The sequence below is a fragment of the Microcaecilia unicolor genome, chromosome 1, assembly GCF_901765095.1.
Source record: "Microcaecilia unicolor chromosome 1, aMicUni1.1, whole genome shotgun sequence".
Lineage (NCBI taxonomy): Eukaryota > Metazoa > Chordata > Amphibia > Gymnophiona > Siphonopidae > Microcaecilia > Microcaecilia unicolor.
In genome coordinates, this window is record NC_044031.1 from 41852423 (window position 1) to 41877503 (window position 25081).

Here is a 25081-nt window from a genome sequence, read left to right on the forward strand (position 1 = left end):
ATATCCTGTCCTCCGGAAGACACACCATCCTGTCTCGAGTGTCAAAACATACCCCCAGGTACTCCAAGGTCTGGCTGGGAACCAGATAACCCTTGGACAAATTGACAATCCACCTCAGATGCTGGAGTAACAGAACCACCCAGGAAGTCACCCGTTTGCTCTCCTCGACCGATTTTGCTCGAATCAGCTAGTCCAAGTAGGGATGCACAAGAATGCCCTCCTGCCGGACATGGGCTGCCACCACCACCATTAACTTGGAAAAGGTTCTCAGTGCTGTGGCCAGGCTGAAGGGCGTGGTCCAAAACTGGTACTGCTCCCCCAAAACTGCAAAACAGAGATATTTCTGATGTTCCAGGAGCATTGGAATATGCAGGTACACCTTGGACAGATCTAAGGATGTGAAAAACTTCCCTGGCTGAACTGCCACTATCTCTGACTGCAATGTTCAATTCATCCATTTGAGTTCCAAAATCGGAAGCTAGGAAGCTTCCTTCTTGGGCATCACAAAATAAACGGAATACCTACCAGAACTTCTCGCCCGGAGGAACTGGAACAACCATCCGAAGGGCCAACAGCCGCTCCAAGGTCTGATGGATGGTCCATGCCTTGACAGGAAACACAAGGAAAGCATCTGGAAGAGGGTGACAAAACTCCAGCACATAACCGCTCTTGATTATATTGAGGAACCACTGATCCAACATTACGTGGATCCACCTCTGATAAAACAGCTGCAACCTGCCGCCTATGGGTACAACCAGAGGCTGGGCCCCCAAAACATCATTGGGAGACCTGGGCACCCCCAGCACCACAGAAGCCCCTTTGCGGCCTCCTCTTTGAGAGCCTTGAAAGGAATGAAAAGACTGCCCCTTATTCCAGAAATGACTACACTGGGAACTGGCCCTTCTACCCAGCCGACACTGCTTAAATTCCCGAAGGCGCCCCTGACCAGCCGAACAGCCAGCCAAGCTCGACCTATCCTCCAGAACCTGAGGCACCTTGGAGTCCCCCAAGCTCTCAAGTAGCTTCTTAACTTGTCCCCGAAAAGCACCTTGCCCTTAAAGGGGAACGGACTCCAACGTACCTTAGAGGCCACATCTGCTGCCTAATTCCTGAGCAACAGCAAATGCCGTTCAGTCGCTACTACAGCCAGGCTCTTCATGGAGGCGCACAGCAAGTCATACAAGGCATCTGTAAGAAATACAGTACTCGTCTCCAAATTCACAAATCCAAGGACGACTGTGGATGCCAGCCTTCCACGGGGATAGACGTCTACTCAGTAACAGCCATCACCAGAGAATCCACCTTAGGCACCCAAAAAGATTCCAGGTCTGCCAGAGGGAGCTGGTAAAGCCGAGCCATGGCCTAACCAATACGTAAAGGAGAATCCGGGGCCTGCCACTCGCCCTCTACCAGCTCCTTCAAATCTTCACGGTAGGGAAATATCTGGGGCGGTCGGCGAACCCCTTTCGAAGAGGGTCACTCTTCTAGTCACTGGAGGGGGATCCTCCGATATCTTCAGAACCTGCAGAAACTCCGCCAACAAACCAAGTAACTCCTGGCGCCTAAAAATCCACACAACAGATGGATCCTCCACCACAGGAAATGCAGAAGCGTCCTTCAGAGTCTCCGCAGTCTCATCATCCAGCGGAGGCACAGCACATCATCAAAAACCTCCTCAGGGGACAGGCAGGCCTTCTTAGTACTACTACTATTTAGCATTTCTATAGTGCTACAAGGCGTACGCAGCGCTGCACAAACATAGAAGAAAGACAGTCCCTGCTCAAAGAGCTTACAATCTAATAGACAAGAAATAAAGTAAGCAAATCAAATCAATTAATGTGTACAGGAAGGAGGAGAGGAGGGTAGGTGGAGGCGAGTGGTTACAAGTGGTAACGAGTCAAAAGCCCTCAGTGCCACCCCTGATACCCTAGAAGATCCCTCCAGGGTCCTAGTGACCAGCTGTCCCCCAAAAGGTTCCATAGGCAGACCCTTCTTCAGGCAAAATGCCTGATGCATCAGGAGAACAAATTCAGGAGTAAAGGAAAGAAATCTTGGAGACATCCTGTCTAGTAAGCACAGGAGGTGTCTAACCTGAATCCAGCCCATGTGTTCTTGGAGTCAAAATGGCAGACGTTCCCGCCACCGCTGTATCTATCATACTAAGCGCTGCCAAAGCAGTTTCCTCTGCCACGGCCTCCTTAATCTGCCAGGGGCCTTTCCCACACCCCAGGGCACCCGATTCCAGGTCAGAGCAGAGATCCAGCTCTGGCTCCTCACACACGCAGCAAAGACCGTCGTGTACAGAGACCACGCAGTGAGCTGAACAAGCCATGCACTGGCGAACCTTCGTTTCCTGGGAAGACATGCCACAAACTGCCTCAGCAGTGTCCGTCCAGAAACGTCCCACTGCCTGCATGCTCCCCTGTCACAGAGAATTCAGCAGCTGCACCTTGTCCTGAAGCCGTGCTAACCAGCGCCTGTTCTCGCTCTCTCTTTTTTTTTTTTTACTTTAACCCAGTCTTTTATTTATTTCAACGGTGCTCATTGCAATTTACAGGCCACCTCAAGGAACTCCTCCCAGGCAAAGCGGGGGAGAAGGCAGAGGCACAGCGCTCCAAACTAGGAGGGAGGGGGGAGGGTTCCGGAGACTGGAGTGTGCACCCCCAACACGGCACAGGGGCTGAAGCCAGAGACCAAAGAGCCAATATAGACGGCTTTTGTAGTGCTTTTTGCTGCTGTTGTTGTTCCTTCTGGTTTTTTTTTTTGTTTTGGTATTTTTAAACAATGCGCTGCTCCAGAAGGGTTTTTTTTTTTTTTTTAAATGGGGCCTAAAAACGGTGCACCCAAATCAAAAGGAAGGACAGGGTTGCACAGGATCACCTACCTCTGCTGGGTAGGAATGCATATTAGCCACTCGTCAGGAATGGTCTAGAGAAGACAATAAGGAAGGAGTGATTAAGCGCTTGGCAGTCGAAATTCAGTTGTGCATCTTGGGTGCATAAATCTGATGAAAATATGATGGGGAGGGAAATGGCTGAAATATTGAATTGTGCCAGGCAGGAGAGACCCATCAGCATGATCCTACAGTGATTTCAAAATTAAAAAATAGTATGACAAGGCAATAGACTGAGCCAAGGGGATGTTAAGGTGTTGTACAGGTAACGATATAACTAGTGGAAACAAGGTTTGTCTTTGCCTTCTCTTCTGTAGCGTGAGGCACCACTATTTTGTTGTTGCTGCCCAGGACTGGGGGGTGGAGGGGTGGGGGCATGACCTGCAATGACACTACTGCCAAAACCCGCACAGAATCAGACTCAAGGTGATGGAGGATTAAGTGACTTCTTGCCCAAGGCCACAAGAAACTGCTGTGAGACTGAACTTGGGCCTTCCAGTTCCCAGTCCACTGCTCTAACCATTAGGGCTACTTCTCCACTCCCCCCACAAATGCCACCTAATGGATCAAATACTGAAAACAAATGTATAAAACCCCAAATTTTCATTCTAATGAGTATCAGTCACTGCTTCGGGTGGTGTGTTGAATGTTTGGTCCCTAGTTCTTTGGTTTTCTCACATAATCACCGGGTAAAGGCCAAATGTCAGACCTGATAGACTTACCACCCAGGAATGCTAAAAGATCATCCCGCACGTTCCTTAATCTGCACTTCCCAAACTACAAGGGCCTAAAATACAAATTAATGCATGCATCGAATTTCACCTACTTGAGTACACAGCTATGGAACCCACTGCTGCGCAACCTAAAACAATCTATGAACTAACCAACTTCCGAAAACTACTGAAGACCCATCTCTTTAATAAAGCATACCACAAAGATCAACAAATGTAAACATACACCACTCCTCCACAGATATTCAGAACTGCCTTATATCTGCCTGCTATAATACTATCCTGTTATATCATCATCATGTTACCATGATTCTTCTGTAAACTAAATGTCTATTTTTCTATCATATCTTCACCATTTATGATGTATTGTAAGCCACATTGAGCCTGCAAAAAGGTGGGAAAATGTGGGATACAAATGCAATAAATAAATAAAAAGTATGGAGTCTAGAGTCATCTACCTTCAGAAGCCGGTGGTTCCAGAGTGGCTGAGCAGGAAGGGAGAGGAGCTTCTCCACCGCACCAACGTCTTTCAGCTGCATCAGTTTTTTGGTGCGTGGTGCAAGGCACAGGCCGGTGACAATAGCAGAGTAATCAGACAGCTGAGCACGGATCATACTCCCATCCAGCTCTGTCACGCGGTCCACAATCAGAGGCCTCCTGCCTTTCAATTTTGGGTCTTTCACTATTGGAAAAAAAAAGAAAAAATGAAAGTCTATTAAGCCTGCAGGCAGCTTACATTCCACACTAGCTCTCAGCCACTCAGTGAATTCAGTTTAAAGGAGGAGGGCCAGCGATTTTACCGTATAGATCCTGTGACCACTTCCCTTATGTGCCTGTGAAACCACTGCCTACCGGAGGGGAGGGCAGCAGGACCATTTCTCCTGGGCCTCACACAGAAAAGGGGCCTCTATTAGAAAAAAACATTTTAATATATTTTTTTTTTAAACTGAACGCAAAATTAATTTGGCTACTGGATTTTTTTTCCTTAATTATGAACAAGTTTGCACACTTCTACAGCAAAAACTCTGCCTCAACTGCCTTCTGTATCGTTTCTTTTTTTCTTTCTTTGCTTTTTTTTTTCAGTTCCAGGACTCTAAGGTCTGCTGATTTGCACTGGCCTAGGCCTCTGTTTCTCTGAAAGGGATCTGGAGAATAGTGAGGACTAATAAAGTGAGCAGGGATATGATGGACAACATTTGATAAATGATTAGGTGTGGGGTATAAGAGGGCTCCCAGAATGAAGGAAGACTAGAAAGGGAAATGTTAAGAACTTGGCGGGTTTGGGAGGCAATCGAAAAGAAGAAAGGGCTACGAAGAGGGTGAGAGACAAAAGGAAAGGGGCAAGCTTCTGGAGGTAACATAGTAGAAATAGGGGAGAAAGGGATTATAGGTGGAGAAAGGACGAATAACAGGGAAGAAACGGGGGCTGTTGAAGAAAAGTAGAGAACAGGAAAAGGCAATGTGAAAGGAGGTGGTAGCTGAGGCTGGGGGGGTGGAATGAATACAGGGGGAACTAAAAAGTGGATGAAAGATGTGAGGGAATAGGAGCTGGGGAAGGAATGAATCCAATGGGAAATGGAAGGACTAAGGATGAAAGAGCAGGAAATGGAAAGCTGGTAAGTAGCTGAAAGATGAAGAGACGAATTAAAAACGAGATCTTGAAAAAAAAAGAGATACAAAAAAAAAAAACAGTAAGAAAATGGTAAAGAAAGACCAGGAGTAATGAAACTGGAAAATTACAATGATCAGACAGTAAAGATACCAAAACATTTTTTTTCAAAATGTGCTTTGAAAATGTGCGTGTCTCTGTATTTTGTTCTTTAGTGTTCTTCACATAATCAGTGTTCTTGGATTTTCTCTCATTTTTTTTTGTCTGCTATGTGTTTCCAATTTGCAGTCTCTTATTCCTTAATAGGTAATGGTCTGTGTTTTTCAAGTGTATCCGCAACAAGGGATTTGGTAACATATAGGTTCTATGTAGGAACCTCTAGCAGTCCGGCCTGTTCTTTTTTCCCATATGAAGGTGTACTGGTGTCCTAGAATATTTGAAGTGCCGACTCATATATAGGGTTGGTACAGTTTCAGTTTTTGGACTTGATGCTGATATGTTATGGTAACCTTCAGAGTATTTGCTTGCAATTGCTTCACAGCATGTTTGTGACCAGCAAAGCGGAGAGTCTGTGCTGCCACTGCTGATGTGACGCCAGAACTCAAATACAGGTAACACAATCCTTCATCTGAAATTCTTGGGACATTTTGCATTTTAGAATTTTTCAGATTTCGGAATGATAGTCAGGAAGATTAGGGATTAGGAGCTTAGTGAAAGTATTGCACAGCTTATCAGTATTACCTGGTAAATACTGTTCATCTTATACTTCTCACTGTTACCCACAGGGAAATCTGCAGCTCTTTGGGGTTGAGTGTGTGTTATGCTGGGGCATGTCTGGCACCAAATGTGACAACTTCCAGGAAAAAAAAAATGTTTTTTGGAGCTTTTCAGTTTGCAGAATTTCGGACAAGAGATTGTGTACCTGTAGTATTTCTTGCTGTTGAGTTCTAAAGTGAAACATCTCATCTCTCAACATCCATTGTTGGGGGTGTTTCATTGGTTGGTCTTGGAATGTTTCATGGGAATGAATAATTTACATTCTATGTGATTTACATTAAAACGTGTACATTAGAATGTCATTAAATTATAACAGTACTTTTAGTGGGTGGATGAAGCTGGCTGGGTCTGGAATATAATCATAAGTGGCCACTTCAGAAGCTGATTAATGTCTTGCGCCACTTGCTCTGTTTCTATTGGCTGTGGTTTGGAACTCTTTTACTGCAGCTGAACTTGCTGGGGCAATAAAGGGAGCTCAGGAGGGAGGGTGCAGTGTCTGCTCATGCACAGATTAAGTAGAACATGGCAGCAGCAATGGAACCTGAGAAATTGCTCGTTTATGGAGGGGGATGATCTCTGGGATCTAAATGAAGTCCTAAACCTGGGTAAACAATCACATTAAAGCTACACCACTAGATTTTGTGTGCTGTAGAATCAATCTTGTGGTACAAATCCTGATATCTGCATGGTTTATACTGCAAAACTGGCCTCAAGATGGGTGTGTCAAAGTTGGATCAGGTCATCAAAACCCCTTAGGCTGGCCCTACTATGGTATGAAGTCGGATTTGAATGTTCCTGGTGTACTTTCTCTTTGAAAATTGGCTTACAGAATAAAGATACAGGTGGGTTTGTGAGCTCCCTGAGGATTTGTTTGTTGTCTTCATAGGGGGCAATTTTATGAGGATGCACCTGAGCTCCAAAAACCATCCTCAATAGCACACAAATTCTGAAACTATGTGCCACTACTGTATGGACTAAGGGGCCGATGCAAAAGCTTACCATGCTAGCAATGTCCGATTTAGACTGGTTCTAGCCAGGGCCGCCGAGAGACTGGGCCAGGCTTGAGGCAAGGCCGCCCCCGGGGCCTCACCCCCCCTCCACCCCCCACCGGGCCAGGCCCCCTGCATTGAAATCACAGCGCCTCTCAACTCCGTGTGAAAGCGCTGCAGGCAGCAGATCGCCTCCCTTCGGCCCTCCTTCCCTCCTTGTGTCCCGCCTTCGCGGAAGTTACGTCAGACGAGGGTGGGACACAGGGAGGGAAGGAAGCCCGGAGGGAGGCGATCTGCTGCCCTGCTGCGCTTTCACACGGACGTGAGAGGCGCTGTGATTTCAATGCAGGGGGCCTGGCCTGGTGGCAGACGGTCGACGACGGAGGGCAGGTGGGACTGCGGCGCCATTTTGTCCCCCCTGCCCCCCCCCCCCCTCGGCGGCTATGGTTCTAGTCAATTTAGTGTTTACTTTATTCAGCGAGTATTGCACAAAGGGGTTCCGTGTCGATCTTACTGTTCACGGTAGCAGTCGATAATCGTATGCAAATGTATTATAACAAGCTGATTAGTGTTAAAATGAGTATTCCGAGTGACACACAGAAAGGGAGGTCTGAAGCCTCCGTAGCATGACGGCAAGTTCTCAGCGTAGTGTACTGTCATATTTTAATAGTACACCATGTGCGTGTGTCCCACATGTAACAGCACTGTGAAAAACTTGTCATGGTAAAAAAACAAAGGCTGTAGCATGTTGTGGAGGCACATCAAAGGCATCCACAGCTAGAAAAAAAAGCCACACATGACTTTCATACATGCACATAAAAACAATAACCCCCCCCCCCTCAGGACATGAAAGCTGTTGTGGAACCCTATCAAAAGGAACTGTAAAAAAAGCTGTCATGGAACTAAAAAAAAAAAAAAGCACATTGTGGAGGGACACACAGCTGTAGGTTTTTTTCCCTTGGGCATGTGCTTTGCATCGACACTTAGCGAGTGACTGTCCTGTGCATGTGCTTGGCGCTTTCCCTACTGAGCTGCTTGCTGAAACTGTGCGCAGCTCATTTGCATGCAACTTCTTTTGAGTATCGCTCGCTATTTCAAAATCGGTTAACTTCAAACTGCAGATCTAAAGGCACGCTTTTTTTATTTATTTATTTTAACAGCAACCTTTGAGCACTGGCCTCTAAATTCAGTAAATGGCACTCAAAAACGCAGACAAAAAAATCCGCATGGAGCGCTATTCTATCAGTGAAGGTTATAGCAGCACTTGGTGCCGATTTCTACGCCAAACTTTGGGCGTGAGGATTTACACCAATTGAAACCTGGTGTAAATCCCCATGAGGATCCCCAGTATTCTGTAATACTGTGCACCCCTGCCCCTCCCATGGCCATGCACCTTTTGAGTTGCCCGATACAAAATTTGTGCATGAATCTTTATAGAACAGCGCTTAGCAAGATGTGTTCACAAATCAAAATTGTTGCCAATTAACACTAATAACCGCCGTTAGTGCCCAATTGATGCTAATTGGCTCGTTAAGTCAATTTAGTTGGGCGTGCATCTCACAACAGTGCACAATTTTGCACATGGAAATCTGTGCACAATTTATAGAATCTGCAAGTATGCGCATACGTGTGTACTTCATAAAGTGCACATATATGTTGCATCTGCGACCTAGCTCCACACAAAAGCCATCCCTGGAAACTAATACACGGTCTGCATGTAGGTATATGTGTCAGTATATTTACTTGCACACATGTATTCACCTACATAATTAAAAAAATCGTTTTCTATGTGTATTCATGGGCTATTTTCTATAGGTAAAAACTGATTTTTACAGCTGAAAATAGGCTATTTGAAAAATGGAATATTAACAAAAATCCACAACTGAAAAATTAACAAACTGAACTGGTCTCCGGGGGTTTTAGGACCTGGAGACCAGAATAGTTTATGTATTTTTGGGTTGTGGATTTTTCTCGACATTCTGGTTTTGTACAACTATTTCCAATATTATTTGTGTTGTTACTCTATTTGAAAACTGCCCACTTGACATCGTCCTTTCCTATGGGCGGTCTATATAGTCCTTTGAAGCAGTTTAGCCTAAAGAGCTACAAATGTCCCTCCTGTGACAGTTTAACTAACGTGTCTAATAAAGCCAGGATTAGAAAGATCCTACTTCTCTGTTACATTAGAAAGTATAATAAATGTCTCAGGTGAGTTATTTCATTCTTCATTGCTCGTTTGTCAGACTCGTTCCCCTAAAAATTGCAAATGGATTTTTCATCTTTGATGTCATCTTTGTAACTTTTCCTCCCCTAGCCTCTCCCACCCACCCCGCTTCCCTACCCTGGGCCAAGAGCTAGAATGGCGCGTCCCTCTCCCTATTTCCTCCACTTCAAAGCAACCAGGTGCATCTATCTCAGACCTATATTATTCTGGTTTACACTTTATTATTCATGAGAAATAACAGCAAAACGGAAGTCTGAGGGAAAACAGGAGGGGGGGGGGGGGAGACAACTTAATCTACCTGTCTTAAATTCAGCTCATTAATATTAGCAGAAGCCCACCTACTTTTATCTAGCTGTGTTTCCCAACTAATCCCATTATCCTTGCCCTGCTACGTTTGAGCTCTATCAAGAGGATGAGGCATGGAACCTGCAAAAACTAAACAACATACCTCCGACATCTTGCTGTTGTATCTTCTGTTTCCGATAATACTGTTCTGAGTTTCTGTTTCTACTCTGAACTTGTTGCAGGGGCAACGGTGGTGCCAGCTGCTGTTCCTCCCGAACGTGCTGAAGTGGCACTGGTTGCTCCCCATGCAGTATCATTTGCCCCTCTTCCTTTAGCTGCTGCACTGGCAGCTCCTTCTGCTCCCCATGCAGTGTCATTTGCTCTTCTTCCTTTAGCTGCTGCACTGGCAGCTCCTTCTGCTCCTGCTGTAGAGATTGCTCCCCATGCAGTGTCATTTGCTCTTCTTCCTTTAGCTGCTGCACTGGCAGCTCCTTCTGCTCCTGCTGTAGAGATTGCTCCCCATGCAGTGTCATTTGCTCTTCTTCCTTTAGCTGCTGCACTGGCAGTTCCTTCTGCTCCTGCTGCAGTGATTGCTCCCTGTGCAATGGTATTAGCTGCTGCTGTTGAAGAGATTGCTCCCCATGCAATGTCATTTCCTGCTCCACCAGCTCCAGCTGCAGTGTTATTTGCTGCTGTTCCTGCACTTGCTGCAGTGATTGTGCCCTATGCAGTGACAGTGGCTGCTCCTCCTGCATCTGTTCTGGCAGCAGTGTTTGCTTCTCCTGCACCTGCTGTTCTTGCTCCCCATGTAAAATCATTTGCTGCTCTTCCTGCACCTGCTGCAGTGATTGCTCCCTGTGCAGTGTCATTTGCTGGTCTTCCCCCATCTGCTGCAGTAGCACTGGTTGCTCATTATGTAGTATTATTTGCTGGCCCTGCATTTGCTGTACTGGCAGCTCCTTCTGTACCTGCAGTGATTGCTTAAACTGCACTTGCTGCAGTGATTGATCCTCATGCAGTGCCGTTGGTTGTTCCTCCTGTATCTGTTGTGGCAGCAGTGTTTGCTTCTTTTGCTCCAGCTGCACTGATTGCTCCCCATGCTGCTCTTTCTGGGCCTGCTGCAGTGTCATTTGCTGCTCTTCCTGCACTTGCTGCAATGTGATTTGCTGCTCTTTCTGCACCTGCTGCAGTGATTGCTCCCCGGGCAGTGTCATTTGCTGCTCTTTCTGCACCTGCTGCAGTGATTGCTCCCCGGGCAGTGTCATTTGCTGCTCTTTCTGCAACTGCTGCAGTGAATGCTCCCCGGGCAGTGTCATTTGCTGCTCTTTCTGCAACTGCTGCAGTGATTGCTCCCCGGGCAGTGTCATTTGCTGCTCTTCCTGCACCTGCTGCAGTGTCATTTGCTGCTCTTTCTGCTCATCCTGCACCTGCTGCAATGTCATTTGCTGCTCTTCCTGCACCTGCTGCAGAGATTGCTCCCCGTGCAGTGTCATTTGCTGCTCTTTCTGCTCATCCTGCACCTGCTGCAATGTCATTTGCTGCTCTTTCTGCTCATCCTGCACCTGCTGCAATGTCATTTGCTGCTCTTTCTGCACCTGCTGCAATGTCATTTGCTGCTCTTCCTGCACCTGCTGCAGTGTGATTTGCTGGTCTTCCTGCACCTGCTGCAGTGTGATTTGCTGGTCTTCCTGCACCTGTTGCAATGTCATTTGCTGCTCTTCCTGCACCTGCTGCAGTGACTGCTCGCAAGGCAGTGCCATTTGCTGCTCTACCTGCACCTGCTGCAGTGATTGCTCCCTGTGCAGTGTGATTTGCTGCTCTTCCTGCACCTGCTGAGGTGTTTGCTCCCCATGCAGTATCATTTGCTGCCCTTTCTGCACCTGCTGCAGTGTCATTTGCTGCTTCTTCTGCACCTGCTGCAGTGTCATTTGCTGCTCTTCCTGCACCTGCTGCAGTGATTGCTCCCCGTGCAGTGTCATTTGCTGGTCTTCCTGCACCTCCTGCAGTGTCATTTGCTGGTCTTCCTGCACCTGCTGCAATGTCATTTGCTGCTCTTCCTGCACCTGCTGCAGTGACTGCTCGCAAGGCAGTGCCATTTGCTGCTCTACCTGCACCTGCTGCAGTGATTGCTCCCTGTGCAGTGTGATTTGCTGCTCTTCCTGCACCTGCTGAGGTGTTTGCTCCCCATGCAGTATCATTTGCTGCCCTTTCTGCACCTGCTGCAGTGTCATTTGCTGCTCTTCCTGCACCTGCTGCAGTGATTGCTCCCCGTGCAGTGTCATTTGCTGGTCTTCCTGCACCTCCTGCAGTGTCATTTGCTGGTCTTCCTGCACCTGCTGCAGAGATTGCTCCCCGTGCAGTGTGATTTGCTGGTCTTCCTGCACCTGCTGCAGTGACTGCTCGCAAGACAGCATCATTTGCTGCTCTACCTGCACCTGCTGCAGTGATTGCTCCCCGTGCAGTGTCATTTGCTGCTTTTCCTGCCCCTGTTGCAGTGATTGCTCCCCATGCAGTGTGATTTGCTGGTCTTCCTGCACCTGCTGCAGTGTGATTTGCTGGTCTTCCTGCACCTGCTGAGGTGTTTGCTCCCTATGCAGTATCATTTGCTGCTCTTCCTGCATCTGCTGCAGTAATTGGTCCCCAGGTATTGTCATTTGCTGCTCTTCCTGTACCTGCTGCATTGATTGCTCTTCGTGCAGTGTCATTTGCTGGTCTTCCTCCATCTGCTGCAGTAGTATTGGTTGCTCATCATCATGCAGTATCATTTGCTGGCCCTCTTGCATTTGTTGCACTGGCAGCTTCTTATGCACCTGCAGCAGTATTTGCTTCTTGTGCTCCAGCTGCAGAGACTGCTCCCCATGCAGTGTCATTTGCTGCTCTTCTCGCATCTGCTGCTGCAGTGTTTGCTCCTCATGGAGTGTCCTTTGTTGATCTTCCTGCACCTGCTGCAGAAATTGCTCCCTATACATAATTTGCTGCTCCTGTTGCAGTGAAAGCTTGTTCTGAGCTTGATGTGTCATCAGCTGTGACTCTTCCAGCAATAGCTGTGGTTGCTCCTCCTGCACCTGCTGTGGCCACAGTGCCTGCACTTCCTGCATATTCTGAGGCAGTGGTGTCATTTGTGGTTCTTCCTGCATCTGCTGCACTGGTAGCAGCTGAAACTCTTCCTGTGGTGGCAGTGGTTGCTCCTCATGCACCTGCTGCACTGGAGGCTCCCTCTGCATCGTCTGTGGCAGCACTGGTTGCTCCTTGTGCACCTGTTGTACTGACAGCTCCTTCTGCATCGTCTGTGACAGCACTGGTTGTTCCTCGTGCACCTGTTGCACTGGCAGCTCCTTCTGCATCGTCTGTGGCAGCACTGGTTGCTCCTCATGAACCTGTTGCACTGGCAGCTCCTTCTGCATCGTCTGTGGCAGCACTGGTTGCTCCTCATGAACTTGTTGCACTGGCAGCTCCTTCTGCATCGTCTGTGACAGCACTGGTTGTTCCTCATGAACTTGTTGCACTGGCAGCTCCTTCTGCATCATCTGTGGAAGCACTGGTTGCTCCTCTTGCATCTTCTTTGGCAGCACTGGTTGCTCCTCCTGCACCAATTCCTCCCCCTGAATTGTCATTTGCTGCTTCTCCTGCACCTGTTGCATTGGTCGCAGATGAAACGCCTCCTGTGGTGGTAATGGTTGATCCTTCTGCACCTGTGGTGGCCACAGTGTTTGCTTCTCACAGAGTGTCACTTGATGCTTCTTTTGTACCTGCTGTGGTGGCCACTGATACTTTTCTTGCTGTGCCCATTGCTGCTCCTCCTGCACCTGACATGTGGGCTGTTGATGCTCTTTCTGTGATGGCAGAAACTGCTCTGCATGCAGTTGCTGTGAAAGCTGCTGATGCTCTTCCAGTAGCTGCTCTTCATGTATCTGCTGTGGAAGACACTGATGATCCTCATGTGACTGCAGTGGTTGCTCATCCTGCACCTGCTTTTGCAGTTCTTTATGCTCTGCCTGTAGTTGCTGCCCCTCATGTACTTGCTGTTGATGTTCTTTTTGCGATAGTAATGGCTGCTGTTCCTGCACTTGCTGCGGTAGTTGCTGATCTTTCAGCAGTAGCAGTGGTTGGAATGTTGGCATCTGTTGTGATGCCTGTTCATCCTGCAGCAGTTGTTGCTCCTCTTGTATCTGCTGTGGCTGTTTATCCTCTTCCTGTGATGGCAGCAGTCGCACCTGCTCCGGCCACAGCGGATGCTCCTTATACAATGTAATTTGCAGCTCTAGCTGAGGCAGCAGCTGATGTTCTTCCTGTGATTGTAGGGGCTGATCTTGCAGTGTTGCCAATCTCTGCTCCCACCCTACCTGCTGTTGTAGCTGTTCTCCCTGCTGCAGAAGTGGCTGCTCCTCCTGTGCCTGCTTTGGCAACACTGGTTTCTCTCCATGCCATACAATTTGCTGCTCATCCTTCTGCACCTGCTGTGGATATTCCTCCTGCTGCTGTATCATTTGCTGCTCCTCTTGCACCTGCTGTGGTGGCCACTGACAATCTTTCTGCACCTGCTGCAGCAGACACCCCTCTTCCTCTTGATTTGGGTTTCCATTTGGTTTCTGTTGCTGCTGTAAGAAGCAATGCTCTAGCTGTACTTTCTGACGTTTTTGGGGATTTCTGTTCTTTCTTTTATGTCTCTGCTGCTGTGGCAACTGCTGTGCCTCCTGTTTCTGCTGCTGTTCTAGCTGAAGCTGGTGCTCTTCCTGCAGTGCCTGCTGTAGCATCGGCAGTCTCTGATCATGCCAGGTTACCAGTTCTTTTCGCTGCAGGACCTGTTTTGGATGATTTCTGCTTTTTCTGTTCCAACTCTTAACCTTCCTCCATTTTTGCCAGTGAAGAACTCGTTTTTCTTGAAGCAGTGACTGGTTGTCCTGCAGTACTTTCCACTGCAGCAGGTGTGCTTCTTGCTGCTGTGTTAACTGCTGCTTCTCTAGCTGTGGTTCTTGCCACGACAGCGGTTCTTTCTGCTGTGTTAGCTGAGGCTCCTGCTGTTGTTGAAATTGCTGCTTCTTTGGATGTATTTTCTGCCTTGATAGTAACTGTTCTTTGTGTTGTTTCAGCTGTGGCAGCTGCAATTCTTTCTGCTCTTCCTTTTGCTGCTTCTCTAGCTCTTGCAGCTCTTTCTGCTCTTCCATTTGCTGCTTCTCTAGCTGTTTCTGCAGCTCTTTCTGTTCTTCCATTTGCTGCTTCTCTAGCAGTGGTTCTTGCCATGACAGCGGTTCTTTCTGCTGTGTTAGTTGAGGCTCCTGCTCCTCTTGAAATTGCTGCTTCTCTGACTGTATTTCCTGCCATGTTAGTGACTGTTCTTTGTGCTGTTCCAGCTGTGGCAGCTGCAGCTCTTTCTGCTCTTCCATTTGTTGCTGCTCTAGCTGTTTCTGCAGTTCTTGCAGCTGCTCTTTCTGCTCTTCCATTTGCTGCTTCACTACCTGTGGTTCTTGCCACGACAGCAGCTCTTTCTGCTGTGTTAGCTGAGGTTCCTGCTGCTCTTGAAATTGCTGTTTCTCTGCCTGTATTCCCTGCCATGATAGTGACTGCTCTTTGTGTTGTTCCAGCTGTATCTCTTTCTGCTCTTCCATTTGCTGCTTCTCTAGCTGTTTCTGCAGCTCTTTCTGCTCTTCCATTTGCTGCTTTTCTAGCAGTTTCTGTTCTTGCAGCTGCAGCTTCTTCTGCTCTTCTATTTGTTGCTTTTCTAGCTGTTTCTGCTGCTCTTGCAGCTGCAGCTCCTTCTGCTCTTCCATTTGCTGCTTCTGTTCTTCCATTTGTTGCTTTTCTAGCTGTTTCTGCTGTTCTTGCAGCTCCTTCTGCTCTTCCAATGGTTGCTTTTCTAGCCGTTTCTGCTGCTCTTGCAGCTGCAGCTCCTTCTGCTCTTCCATTTGTTGCTTCTCTGGCTGTTTCTGCTGCTCTTCCATTTGTTGCTTCTCTGGCTGTTTCTGCTGCTCTTTCTGCTGTTCCATTTGTTGCTTCTCCGGCTGTTTCTGCTGCTGTTCCATTTGCTGTTGCTCTTTTTCCTGCTGCAGCAGTTGCAGGGCTTTCTTGTATTGCTGCTTCAACAGTTGTTGTGCTTTCTGATACTGTAGTTTCAGCTGCTGTCGGGCCCTCTGATACTGCTCTGCCAGTTGCTGCTCTTCTTGCTGGATTATTTGATTTCTGTTTTCACAGTTCAACTGTTGTCGTATTTTACTTTTGAGATTGTTTACTCTTTTATGTCGCTCCTTCTTTTGTGGCCATTTCTTCCGTTGATCCCTCTCTTTACATTTCTTCTTCTGCTGCTCCAATTGGTTCTCTTGTTTCTCCACTTGAGTCTGCTGGTCTTCATTTTGTGGCCCTGCCAGCTGTGAATGCAACTGCTTCTTCAGCTCCACCAGCTGCAGCGGCTCTGGCCCCAGTAACTGTGGCTGCAGCTGCTCCTCCTTCAGTCTTATCAGCTGCAGCTGTTCTAGTTCTACTAGCTGTGACTGCACCTGCTCTGGATTTGCCAACTGTGGCAGTATCTGCTCCTTCTTCAGCACTGCCAACTGTAGCAGCTCTGGCCCCATCAGCCAATTCTTCTTTTGCTCATGATCCTTTGGAACATTTAAAATTCTAAATTCTTTGAAGAATGTTCCAAATTTTCCATTTTCTCCACATTTCCTCCTTTTTCTTAATGTATATGGCAGTGCAGGCATCACACATCGCGTAAAAACCTGCAAAGAAAACAGAAAACCTCATTACAGCATTGATAAGTTAACACATGCGCCGATGTTCCTGAGCTGTATACAGGGATACAGAAGCAATGTACAAGTCAAATCTACCTAGACCAACAAATGTAATCAGAGTACAGTGTCAATTTGCTTTTTCTTCAGTATCCTGCAGCTTTCTCCTCCTCTCAGATTCAAGCTCAACAAGTATGGTTGGGGATATAGCGCTATCAGCCTCCATCCATGAATACCCATGCTGCTCCCTTTACAACACGTTCACAGCAGAAATAATCCCTTGTAAGGGAACAAACTCCCTTCATACACCAGTGTGCACACACCCTGAATCACACCTGCAGGTGTTGCTCGTGTACGATTACTGGATGTCCCTCCTCTCCCACATAAACAGAAACAGCCAGAGAAGCAGCTATTTGAACAGCAGAAAGAGCTGCAGATGTCACAGCTAGATCATAAAGAAAATCAGCAGCAGAAATCGAATGGAAACCCAAACCAAGAGGCACATAAAAAGTACTCCTGTCAAAGGCAACTAAGCTATACAATATGAATTTCTCTCTCAATAAATAAATGATCAAAACATTATCACATAAGTATCCTTATTAATGGTGTAGAGGGACACAACAAGATTAACCCCAAACATAGCCCCTGATAGCCACTGGGGTGCATGGATTTTAGGGAATATGAAATGTCACACTGTAAGAAAGAAAATTCAATCTCCTTTCTTGTTGGTATTTTTTTTTTTTTTTTTTTACTAAAACACATATTCTTTGAAAATAGTCAAGCTTGTTCATTGCTGCATACCCTGCTCTAACCCAGCTCTAGAACAGAGCTATAATTAGGAATTTTAGAACCTGGGGCAGACGAGTGTATAAGCAGTTAGCTTAGCAGGGTTTCAAAAAAGGTTTGGATAATTTCATAAAAGAAAAGTCCATGGAGGTCACGTGACGCCATGCTTGGGAGCGGTCGCTGAAAAACTCCGCTCCTGCCAGCCCACCGCTACACCCCCCATCTACATCATTTTTGACCTACCAGCTTGTGCTACTCTCGCCTAGTTTACTATCTGGATCGCTCTGACATCTTTTATAAGCGCCATGGGAGTGAAAGGACCACGCAAGGAGAAGGAGAAAGCCTGGCTACACGAGGACAAAATGGCGGCCTCCACAACTGGTTCGGCGTGGGTGGCAGAGGTGGCGGGGGCCATGGAAATATCATTTGACAAACGTTTGAGCCCTACTGATACTAAACTAGAACAATTGCAGGACCGTATGGGGCAGCTCAGCAAGGATTTTGTGGCATACCAGCAGAGACATGGGATCTTGGGAGTACCGGGTAACCAAGGTGGAGGAGGAACAAGCCCGATTGCAAACTCCAGTGGCAGCGTATGAAGAGAAACAGGAGGATCTAGAAAACAGATCCCGACGGAACAATCTGAGGTTTGTGGGCCTACCGGAGACGCTGGGAGAAAGTGATCTGCGGGGATTTCTAGAGACATGGCTACCGCAACAGTTAAAGCTGTCGACTTCCTTGGGGGCACTATGTGTAGAGCGGGCTCGCCATGTGGGCCCTCGCCAACAATCTAACTTGAGACCAAGAGTGGTGATCTGCTGCCTCCTCAACTTTGTACACAAAACTCTGGATTGTAGATAAACGATGGAAGGATCAAATTAATCATTTTGTGAAAAGTTCCTTTTGGATTACGAGGAAATTGATAAGAATGCATAGTGGAGCAGAGCAGAGGAGTGGCCTAGTGGTTAAGGCACTGGTCTTGACATCCAGAGGTGGCTGGTTCAAATCCCACTGCTGCTCCTTGTGATTTTGGGGTAAGTCACCTAACCCTCCATTGCTTCAGGTACAAACTTAGATTACGAGCTCTGCAAGGACAGGGAATACCCAGTGTACCTGAATGTAACTCACCTTGAGCTACTACTGAAAAAAGGTGTAAGCAAAATCCAAATGAATAAAAAAAATATATGACAAGAACAATTTAGACTGGTAGTCCAATCTTTAAATCCAAGCAAACTGGACTACTGTAATATTGTACATTTGGGCGCTGCTAAAAACTTAATGAAAAGATTTCAGAGAGTTCAAAATGTGGTAACTCAGTTAATCTATGACCTTAAAAAAATCTGACAGAAAGACTTATTTTTGTTGTTGTTCAGTAGAAGCGAGCATTTTATATAAATTATGCTGTTTAACATTTAAGATCTTATACGGAATGATACCTCAATATAATGCTCTCACGTATATGCGTGCCAACTATAAGATCAGTATTACATACCTTGAAGTCTATTGTCATTTACAACCCCAAAAGGCATCTCATCTAAGAGAATATTTCCTTCTCTCTTTTCCAACCAAGCAGCAAGCATCTGGTCTTGTGATAAAACAGGGGGTTTTCAAGCCTGTGAAGTGTATTAATGTTTTCATGTAGTGTATTTCTCTTGTTTGGCCAGTAGGTGGTGGTGGTTTTCTGTTTTAGGTTCTAGGTCAGTTCCCACCACACCAGGGAGGACAAATCCCACCCACAACCCAAAAAATGCAAAACACACTAGGACAATTAATGCCCCTTCCAGATCATTTGAGGGGCAGTGCCCCCCCCCCCCCCCAAACCTCAAGCATTACCTTTTACACATCCCTTCCCCCTTCCAGACAAGCAGTTCGTTGAGGGGGGAGGGGGGCAATGCCCCCAACCTCCCCCCAATGTACACTCATCCAAAAAGAAAAGACTTCACTCACCTACCTGCCACTACATAGAAAATGCAGTCTAAGCCCCCTAGGCACAGGGAAAAAAAAAAGATTTCAAATGCTCCCAGTTTTCAATGTAATTCATAAATAAGGGGCCCTTTTACAGAGTGGCAGTAAATCCAACGCAGGCTTACCGCTCGCTCTTCCGGGACTACCGCCGGCGGTAGTCCCACCCCAATCACACACCATTTCTGGGGGAAAAAGAAAACCCCCAGAAATGGCTTGCATGGTGCTAATTGTGCATCACCGTGTGATGCCCGGTTACCGCTGGGTTAGCATGGGAGCCCTCACTGCCACCTGAACGGGTGACAGTAAGGGCTCTCTTACCGCATGGCCATGTGTGCCTGAAGTCTTCTTACCCGCTGTGGTAAAAAGAGCCCTGGTGCACAGCAAAAAAGGACCCCACAACTAGCGCAGGCCCCTTTTTCCTGCAGCTTGGTAAAAGGACCCCTAAGTAAATAGATAAATGTTGAGCACCTGTTTTAGTGGCCCCTTTACAAATGACTACTCTACCTATGAAAAGTTATTCCGTTATTATTCTTCCTGTGTACTTCCAAATGCTGCAGAAGTGTACGGGGATCCTCTTAGGTTTGTAGTGCCAGTGGGCCGATCACTTAGTGATCGGGTGCCTGGCTGTTCGTTTCGGCTGGGCAGCACAAGGGTTTATTATCTGCGTCGGAGATTCTAGTGCCTGGCTGTTCGATATCCGGGGCACAAGCCACAACAGCGGGGCTTCACAGCAGTTTTTCAAGCCGGTGCTTGCATATCACCGCCAAAGCATCAAGGTCCAAGTCCACAGCTCCACACCACCAGTAAAAATAAATAAATAAACGGAAGGAGTTACAAACAAAAAAACCCAAAAAACCCCAAGAGGGTCGAGCGGAGGAAGTCCTTGTTGGGAATTGTTCCCCTACAGTGGGAATTGTCCAGGGGGCAATCGCCCTAGTTGGGAACTGTCCCCCGGGGCAATTGGTGGGTGGGAACTGTCCGGCTGGGTACTTACCAGATACCCTGTTTTAAAGCTGTTGCAGAGAAGACCGTTTTCTTTTTCAGTTTAAGCCCTGATGTATTATTAAAAATAAGATTGATTTTTTTTTTTTTTTAGAAGTGTCTGCATACAGATCGGGTAGCCATACTGGTACTACTTTGTATAGAATGGATGTAGCATGAAATACTTTTCTACATTTTAATAACTTTCACCTGTTTCGGTTGAGACAGAATTTACCTGCGAGTCAATTCTTACGTATTCGTAGAATATGTTCCTCGGATAGTGAATCTGAAAAACATGCTTTTGAATTATTCAAAAGATTTTGTGATTGGGGGTACCCCAAATCTGCTATTATAAAACAGATTACAGAGCTAAATTTGCCCAAAGGGAAGCTTTATTGGGAAATAAAGATCCATCTAGTTGTCCCAGTATTTTAGCTGTGTTTCCTTATATGTTACATGTGCAAGCAGTGGTGGCTTTATTGTTTAAACATTGGGAGGTTTTGTCTTTACATAGTTGTTTTAATGGTCATCCCTTGTTAGTATATCAAACAGGCAAAACGTTGGGAAAGATATTGTCCTATAAGAGATTGGATTATGATGTGGAAATGGGGGTGCCTGAACACAAGAAATGTGAGAATTGTCAGTGGTGTAGTAACACCATTCCGGTTTCTAGGTCGACACTGAATAGACATAATAAGGTGGTGACATCTTGCTCTAGTACTACTACTACTATTTAACACTAGGGTTACGCAGCGCTGTACAGTTTAACAAAGAAGGACAGTCCCTGCTCAAAGGAGCTTACAATCTAAAGGACGAAATGTCAAGTTGGGGCAGTCTAGATTTCCTGAATAGAGGTATAATGGTTAGGTGCCGAAGGCGACATTGAAGAGGTGGGCTTTGAGCAAGGATTTGAAGATGGGCAGGAAGGGGGATTGGCGTATGGGCTCAGGAAGTTTATTCCAAGCATAGGCAGAGGCGATGGAGAAAGGGCGGAGCCTGGAATTGGCGGTGGTGGAGAAGGGTACAGAGAGGAGGGATTTGTCCTGTGAGTGGAGGTTTCAGGTAAGGGGAGATAAGGGGTAAGGGGAGATAAGGGTAGAGACGTAATTAGTAACATGTGTGATTCTTGTGCAGTAGTACAGTGGTTCCCAAATCTGCTCCTGGAGACACCCCAGCCAGTCAGGTTTTCAGGATTTCCACAATGAATATTCATGAAAGATCTGCATGCACTGCCTCCACTGCAAATCTCTCTCATGAATATTCATTGTTGAAGTCCTGAAAACCTGACTGGCTGGGGTGCCTCCAGGAGCAGATTTGGGAACCATGGGAGTAGTATATACCATTGTTTGCCTGTGTGAATTGATCTACGTAGGGAGATCTAGTAGACCTATAAAACTGCAATTAAGTAAACATAAATCTCGTTTGAACTGTAATGTTTTGAGTGCACCTTTGGCCAATCATTGGTTGTCCAAGGGCCACTCATTAACTGATATTTGCTGGTGTATTACTGATAAAATTGAATTGGGGTGGGAGGGTGGTGATATGGACTTAAAAATGAAAGAACAGCATTGGATTTATTCATTGGATACTAAACATCCCGCGGGTTTAAATTTGGAGATTGACTGGTGGTCCTTAGTTTGAGTCAGTGAAGGAACTGGGTGATTGGTGGAATTGGTAATGGCAAACTCTGGTTAGTCAGCGTCTTGCTTTTCTCAGAAGCCACTTTAAAGGTGCACTGTTACAGTAACGCTGAGGCACATTCAGACATGTGTTAATATGTATAGGGGATTTTAGATATATTATTTAGAATTACTCTAATAGTATTATTTTATGATGTTTAAGGACGTATGCCCTGATGCAGGTCTCCAAAACACGGACCACGTTGGTGATGGGTCAGGTTACAAGATTGTATCATATTTTAAGCAAGTTGGATTGAAAAATAAACAAGTTTTGTATGAAGAAGTACATTAAATCCCCAGTATTTATATTTAAGGGATATTCAGAGTTTGCCTCTGTAATTCAATCTTTTGGGGTGATGGGCTTTTCTTTTGTTATATCTTTGCCCCCACTTTTTGAATTTTTGATTGCTTAAAGTGTATGTTATATGCATGGGCATGTTATATGCATAAAAATACGGTATACACATAAGGCAGACAAGCTCGCATCCTGGAGATGAATACATTACTGTTTGGATGGTCTCACTGAGAGCATTTCTACTTACTGAGAGGAGGGTGCCCATCTATCAAAAAAGAAACAAAGGTGATAATATTCAGCCCATGGCAGAAAGCAGCTAATAAGCTAATCACAACTGCAAGCTGAACCAAGGAGGTTTGATTAACAGGAGACAGCAGGAATGTGCTTGGCCCATTATTTGGTGGAGCTTGTCATCATATCAACATTGTTGTTTTGAGTGTACCAAGATGGTGGCAGCAGCCTTGTGATGTCACGCCATCTCCTGTGAATCAAACCTCCTTGGGTTGAACTAATCCTGGTTATTCAATGACCGGCATGCATGATATTCAGAGTGGTGCCTGGTTAACTCAGCATTTTTCTTGTCCTAAGTTTGTGCACTTACTCAGCCAGTTAATGGGCTGAATATCGCTGCTAAGTGGCCGAGTTCTGGCTCAGCCCAAACTATGCCCCTAACCAAGATAGTTAAAGAGTGGAGGCAAGATTTCAATTTAAGGTATCAGTTTTTTTTACCTTTCAAGTATTATGGATTGGCGCCTGCTTATTTAGGTGTTCATCTTGTTTTTCTAAATGATTATTTCTAGATCTATGAGAAATCAATTTTTATTAAAAATTTCCCTCATTTGCCATGTAAAGGCAAAGAGGATTTTTCAATCTACTTTTCAATGCACAGTTTTGGAACTCTCTTTCTTCTTTTCTTTTAAGAATTTGTGGTTATCTTCAGTTTAGGAAAGCCCTTAAGACATTTATTTTTAAGAAAGTTTGCTAACTTGTGGTAACGAAGTATTTTTTGAAAATTATTGTATAATTTGGTTTAAATATTGTAATTCCTGATCTTTGTTCAGCTTTTGTCTGTTGTTAGCCGCAGTGAACTTTTGGTATTTTGTGGGTTATAAGATTGTAGTAATAAAAATAATAATAACAACTGTTTGGAAGTGGAACTACCCAGTTAAGTGCTGCTAAATATTGGCAGCTGGCCAGCTCAGCGAGGTTTAACCAGGCAGGAGCCCAGTTAAACTCCTTTGAATATCAGGCCCAAAGTGTCTTCCACAGCAAACTAGCCAACCAACTGAGGAGGATTTTAAACCACGATCATCAGGAATGAAGGACCACAGTGTCTGGCTTAAGTAAAACATATGCTTGCATGGAAATGGGAATGAAAGAGCAACATCTGGAAAGCTGTGTATACTAATGACTATGGAACGGAAATACAATTAGAGATCTAAAGGACGTAATAGAGGAGGCTGACTTGGATTTAGTGGCAGTCACAGAGACATATTACACACAGAGCCATGAGTAAAATATAGTTATACTGGGCTATAATCCAGGGGCGTAGCCACGGGTGGGCCTGGATGGGCCCAGGCCCACCCACTTTTGTTACAGGCCCGCCCCGCCCGCAACAGCCCCCTGCACTGACCTGAAGCGCGTTCTCCCTCCAATCCAGCACCGGCGATCATAGCCAGCCTTCTACCACGTCCAGCAGGAAGTTGCAGAGTAGGCGGGAGGCGCCTGAGAAGAAGCTCCGACGACGCACGCTGGACATGGTAGAAGGCTGGCTATGATCGCCGGTGCTGGATTGGAGGGAGAACACGCTTCAGGTCAGTGCAGGGGGCTGTCGCGGGCGAGGCGGTCACGGGTGGACACAAAATGTGGTGGTGGCGGCGGGCGGGGGGGTGGACGGTGGAGAGGAAAGAGGTCTGTGCCCACCCAGTCCACCTCCAGGCCCACCCAAAAAATAATCGCTGGCTACGCTACTGCTATAATCTATTCAGGAAGGCCAGAATAGGAAGAAAGGGAGGATAAGTGGCATTATGTGTAAAAGATATTAAAGCAACAGAACTGCAGGTTAATTTGGAAACAGAACATCTATGTTGGTGAGATATATGGACTTCCTTCACAGGCAGAGGAAATTATTTGAAGACATTCACAATATTGCTATTGACAGGCAATTTCAATTTGTCGGATGTGGATTGAAACATCTGTGCTGCAATGTCGTCTAGAAGCAAGGAGATCCTGGATTCTCTACAGGAAGAGCTGTTCTGGCAACGGGTATCAGGACCTATCCAGAAGGGGGTGATACTTGACCTATCATTGGCGTTGCTATGGTTAGGCCTAGGCACATCCATTCTTGGTTTCGGCCCACCCAGCTGGAGCACCACACTGTTCTCTTCCCCCCTCCTCTCCTCCACAGCGTCCCAGCATCTGCGCTTCTGTCTCTAAACTCCGTCACTCCGTCACTTTAAAACAAATCAGAGAAAATGTTTCTTCACCCAACGTGTAATTAAACTCTGGAATTCATTGCCGGAAAATGTGGTGAAGGCGGTTAGCTTAGCAGAGTTTAAAAAGGGGTTGGACGGTTTCCTAAAGGACAAGTCCATAAACCGCTACTAAACGGACTTGGAAAAATCCAAAATCCCAGGAATAACATATATAGAATGTTTGTACATTTGGGAAGCTTGCCAGGTGCCCTTGGCCTGGATTGGCCGCTGTCATGGACAGGATGCTGGGCTCGATGGACCCTTGGTCTTTTCCCAGTGTGGCATTACTTATGTACATCACAAAGCATATGGGGACAGACAAAGATCTCAAAAGGCATGCTTTCGAAGAAAAAGGAGATGACAGCGATATGGCAGATACTTTTACATACCTCTATAGTAATAAATACACAGGAGGCAGGATTTTTTCAACTGAAAAGAAGCTCTGGAATTACAGGATGAACTCGAAAGGGATAGACTCAAGATTTATACAGGGAAATATTTCTTTACAGAAAGGGCGGTGGATGTGTAGAAACGGCCTCCTGGTGGAGGAAGTAGGGATGAGAATGGTATCTGAATTCAAGAAAGCACAGGGCAATCTTTGAGGGAAAGGAAAGGATTGTAGAAGCTTAGTAGCTGGTACGGATGGGCAGACTGGACAGGCCATATGGTCT

The 25081-nt window shown here is 46.2% G+C and overlaps 1 protein-coding gene across 30 annotated transcripts in view; it reads right to left on the reverse strand.

Annotated features, from left to right (window-relative positions):
- Positions 1-25081, reverse strand: part of LOC115465572 (trichohyalin-like) — a 79321-nt gene that overhangs the window by 20810 nt on the left and 33430 nt on the right. The window contains exons 6-10 of one of the 30 annotated variants that reach the window (XM_030196313.1): positions 14935-16221; positions 11455-14790; positions 11281-11337; positions 9672-11013; positions 4083-4306 (exon numbers count right to left, since the gene is read on the reverse strand). In XM_030196313.1, the coding sequence (XP_030052173.1) occupies positions 4083-4306; positions 9672-11013; positions 11281-11337; positions 11455-14790; positions 14935-16221 (6246 nt within the window). Of the gene's footprint in view, positions 1-4082; positions 4307-9671; positions 14791-14934; positions 16222-25081 lie in introns of all 30 variants that reach the window. The other 29 variants (XM_030196288.1, XM_030196194.1, XM_030196213.1 and 26 more) reach the window with 29 other exon arrangements.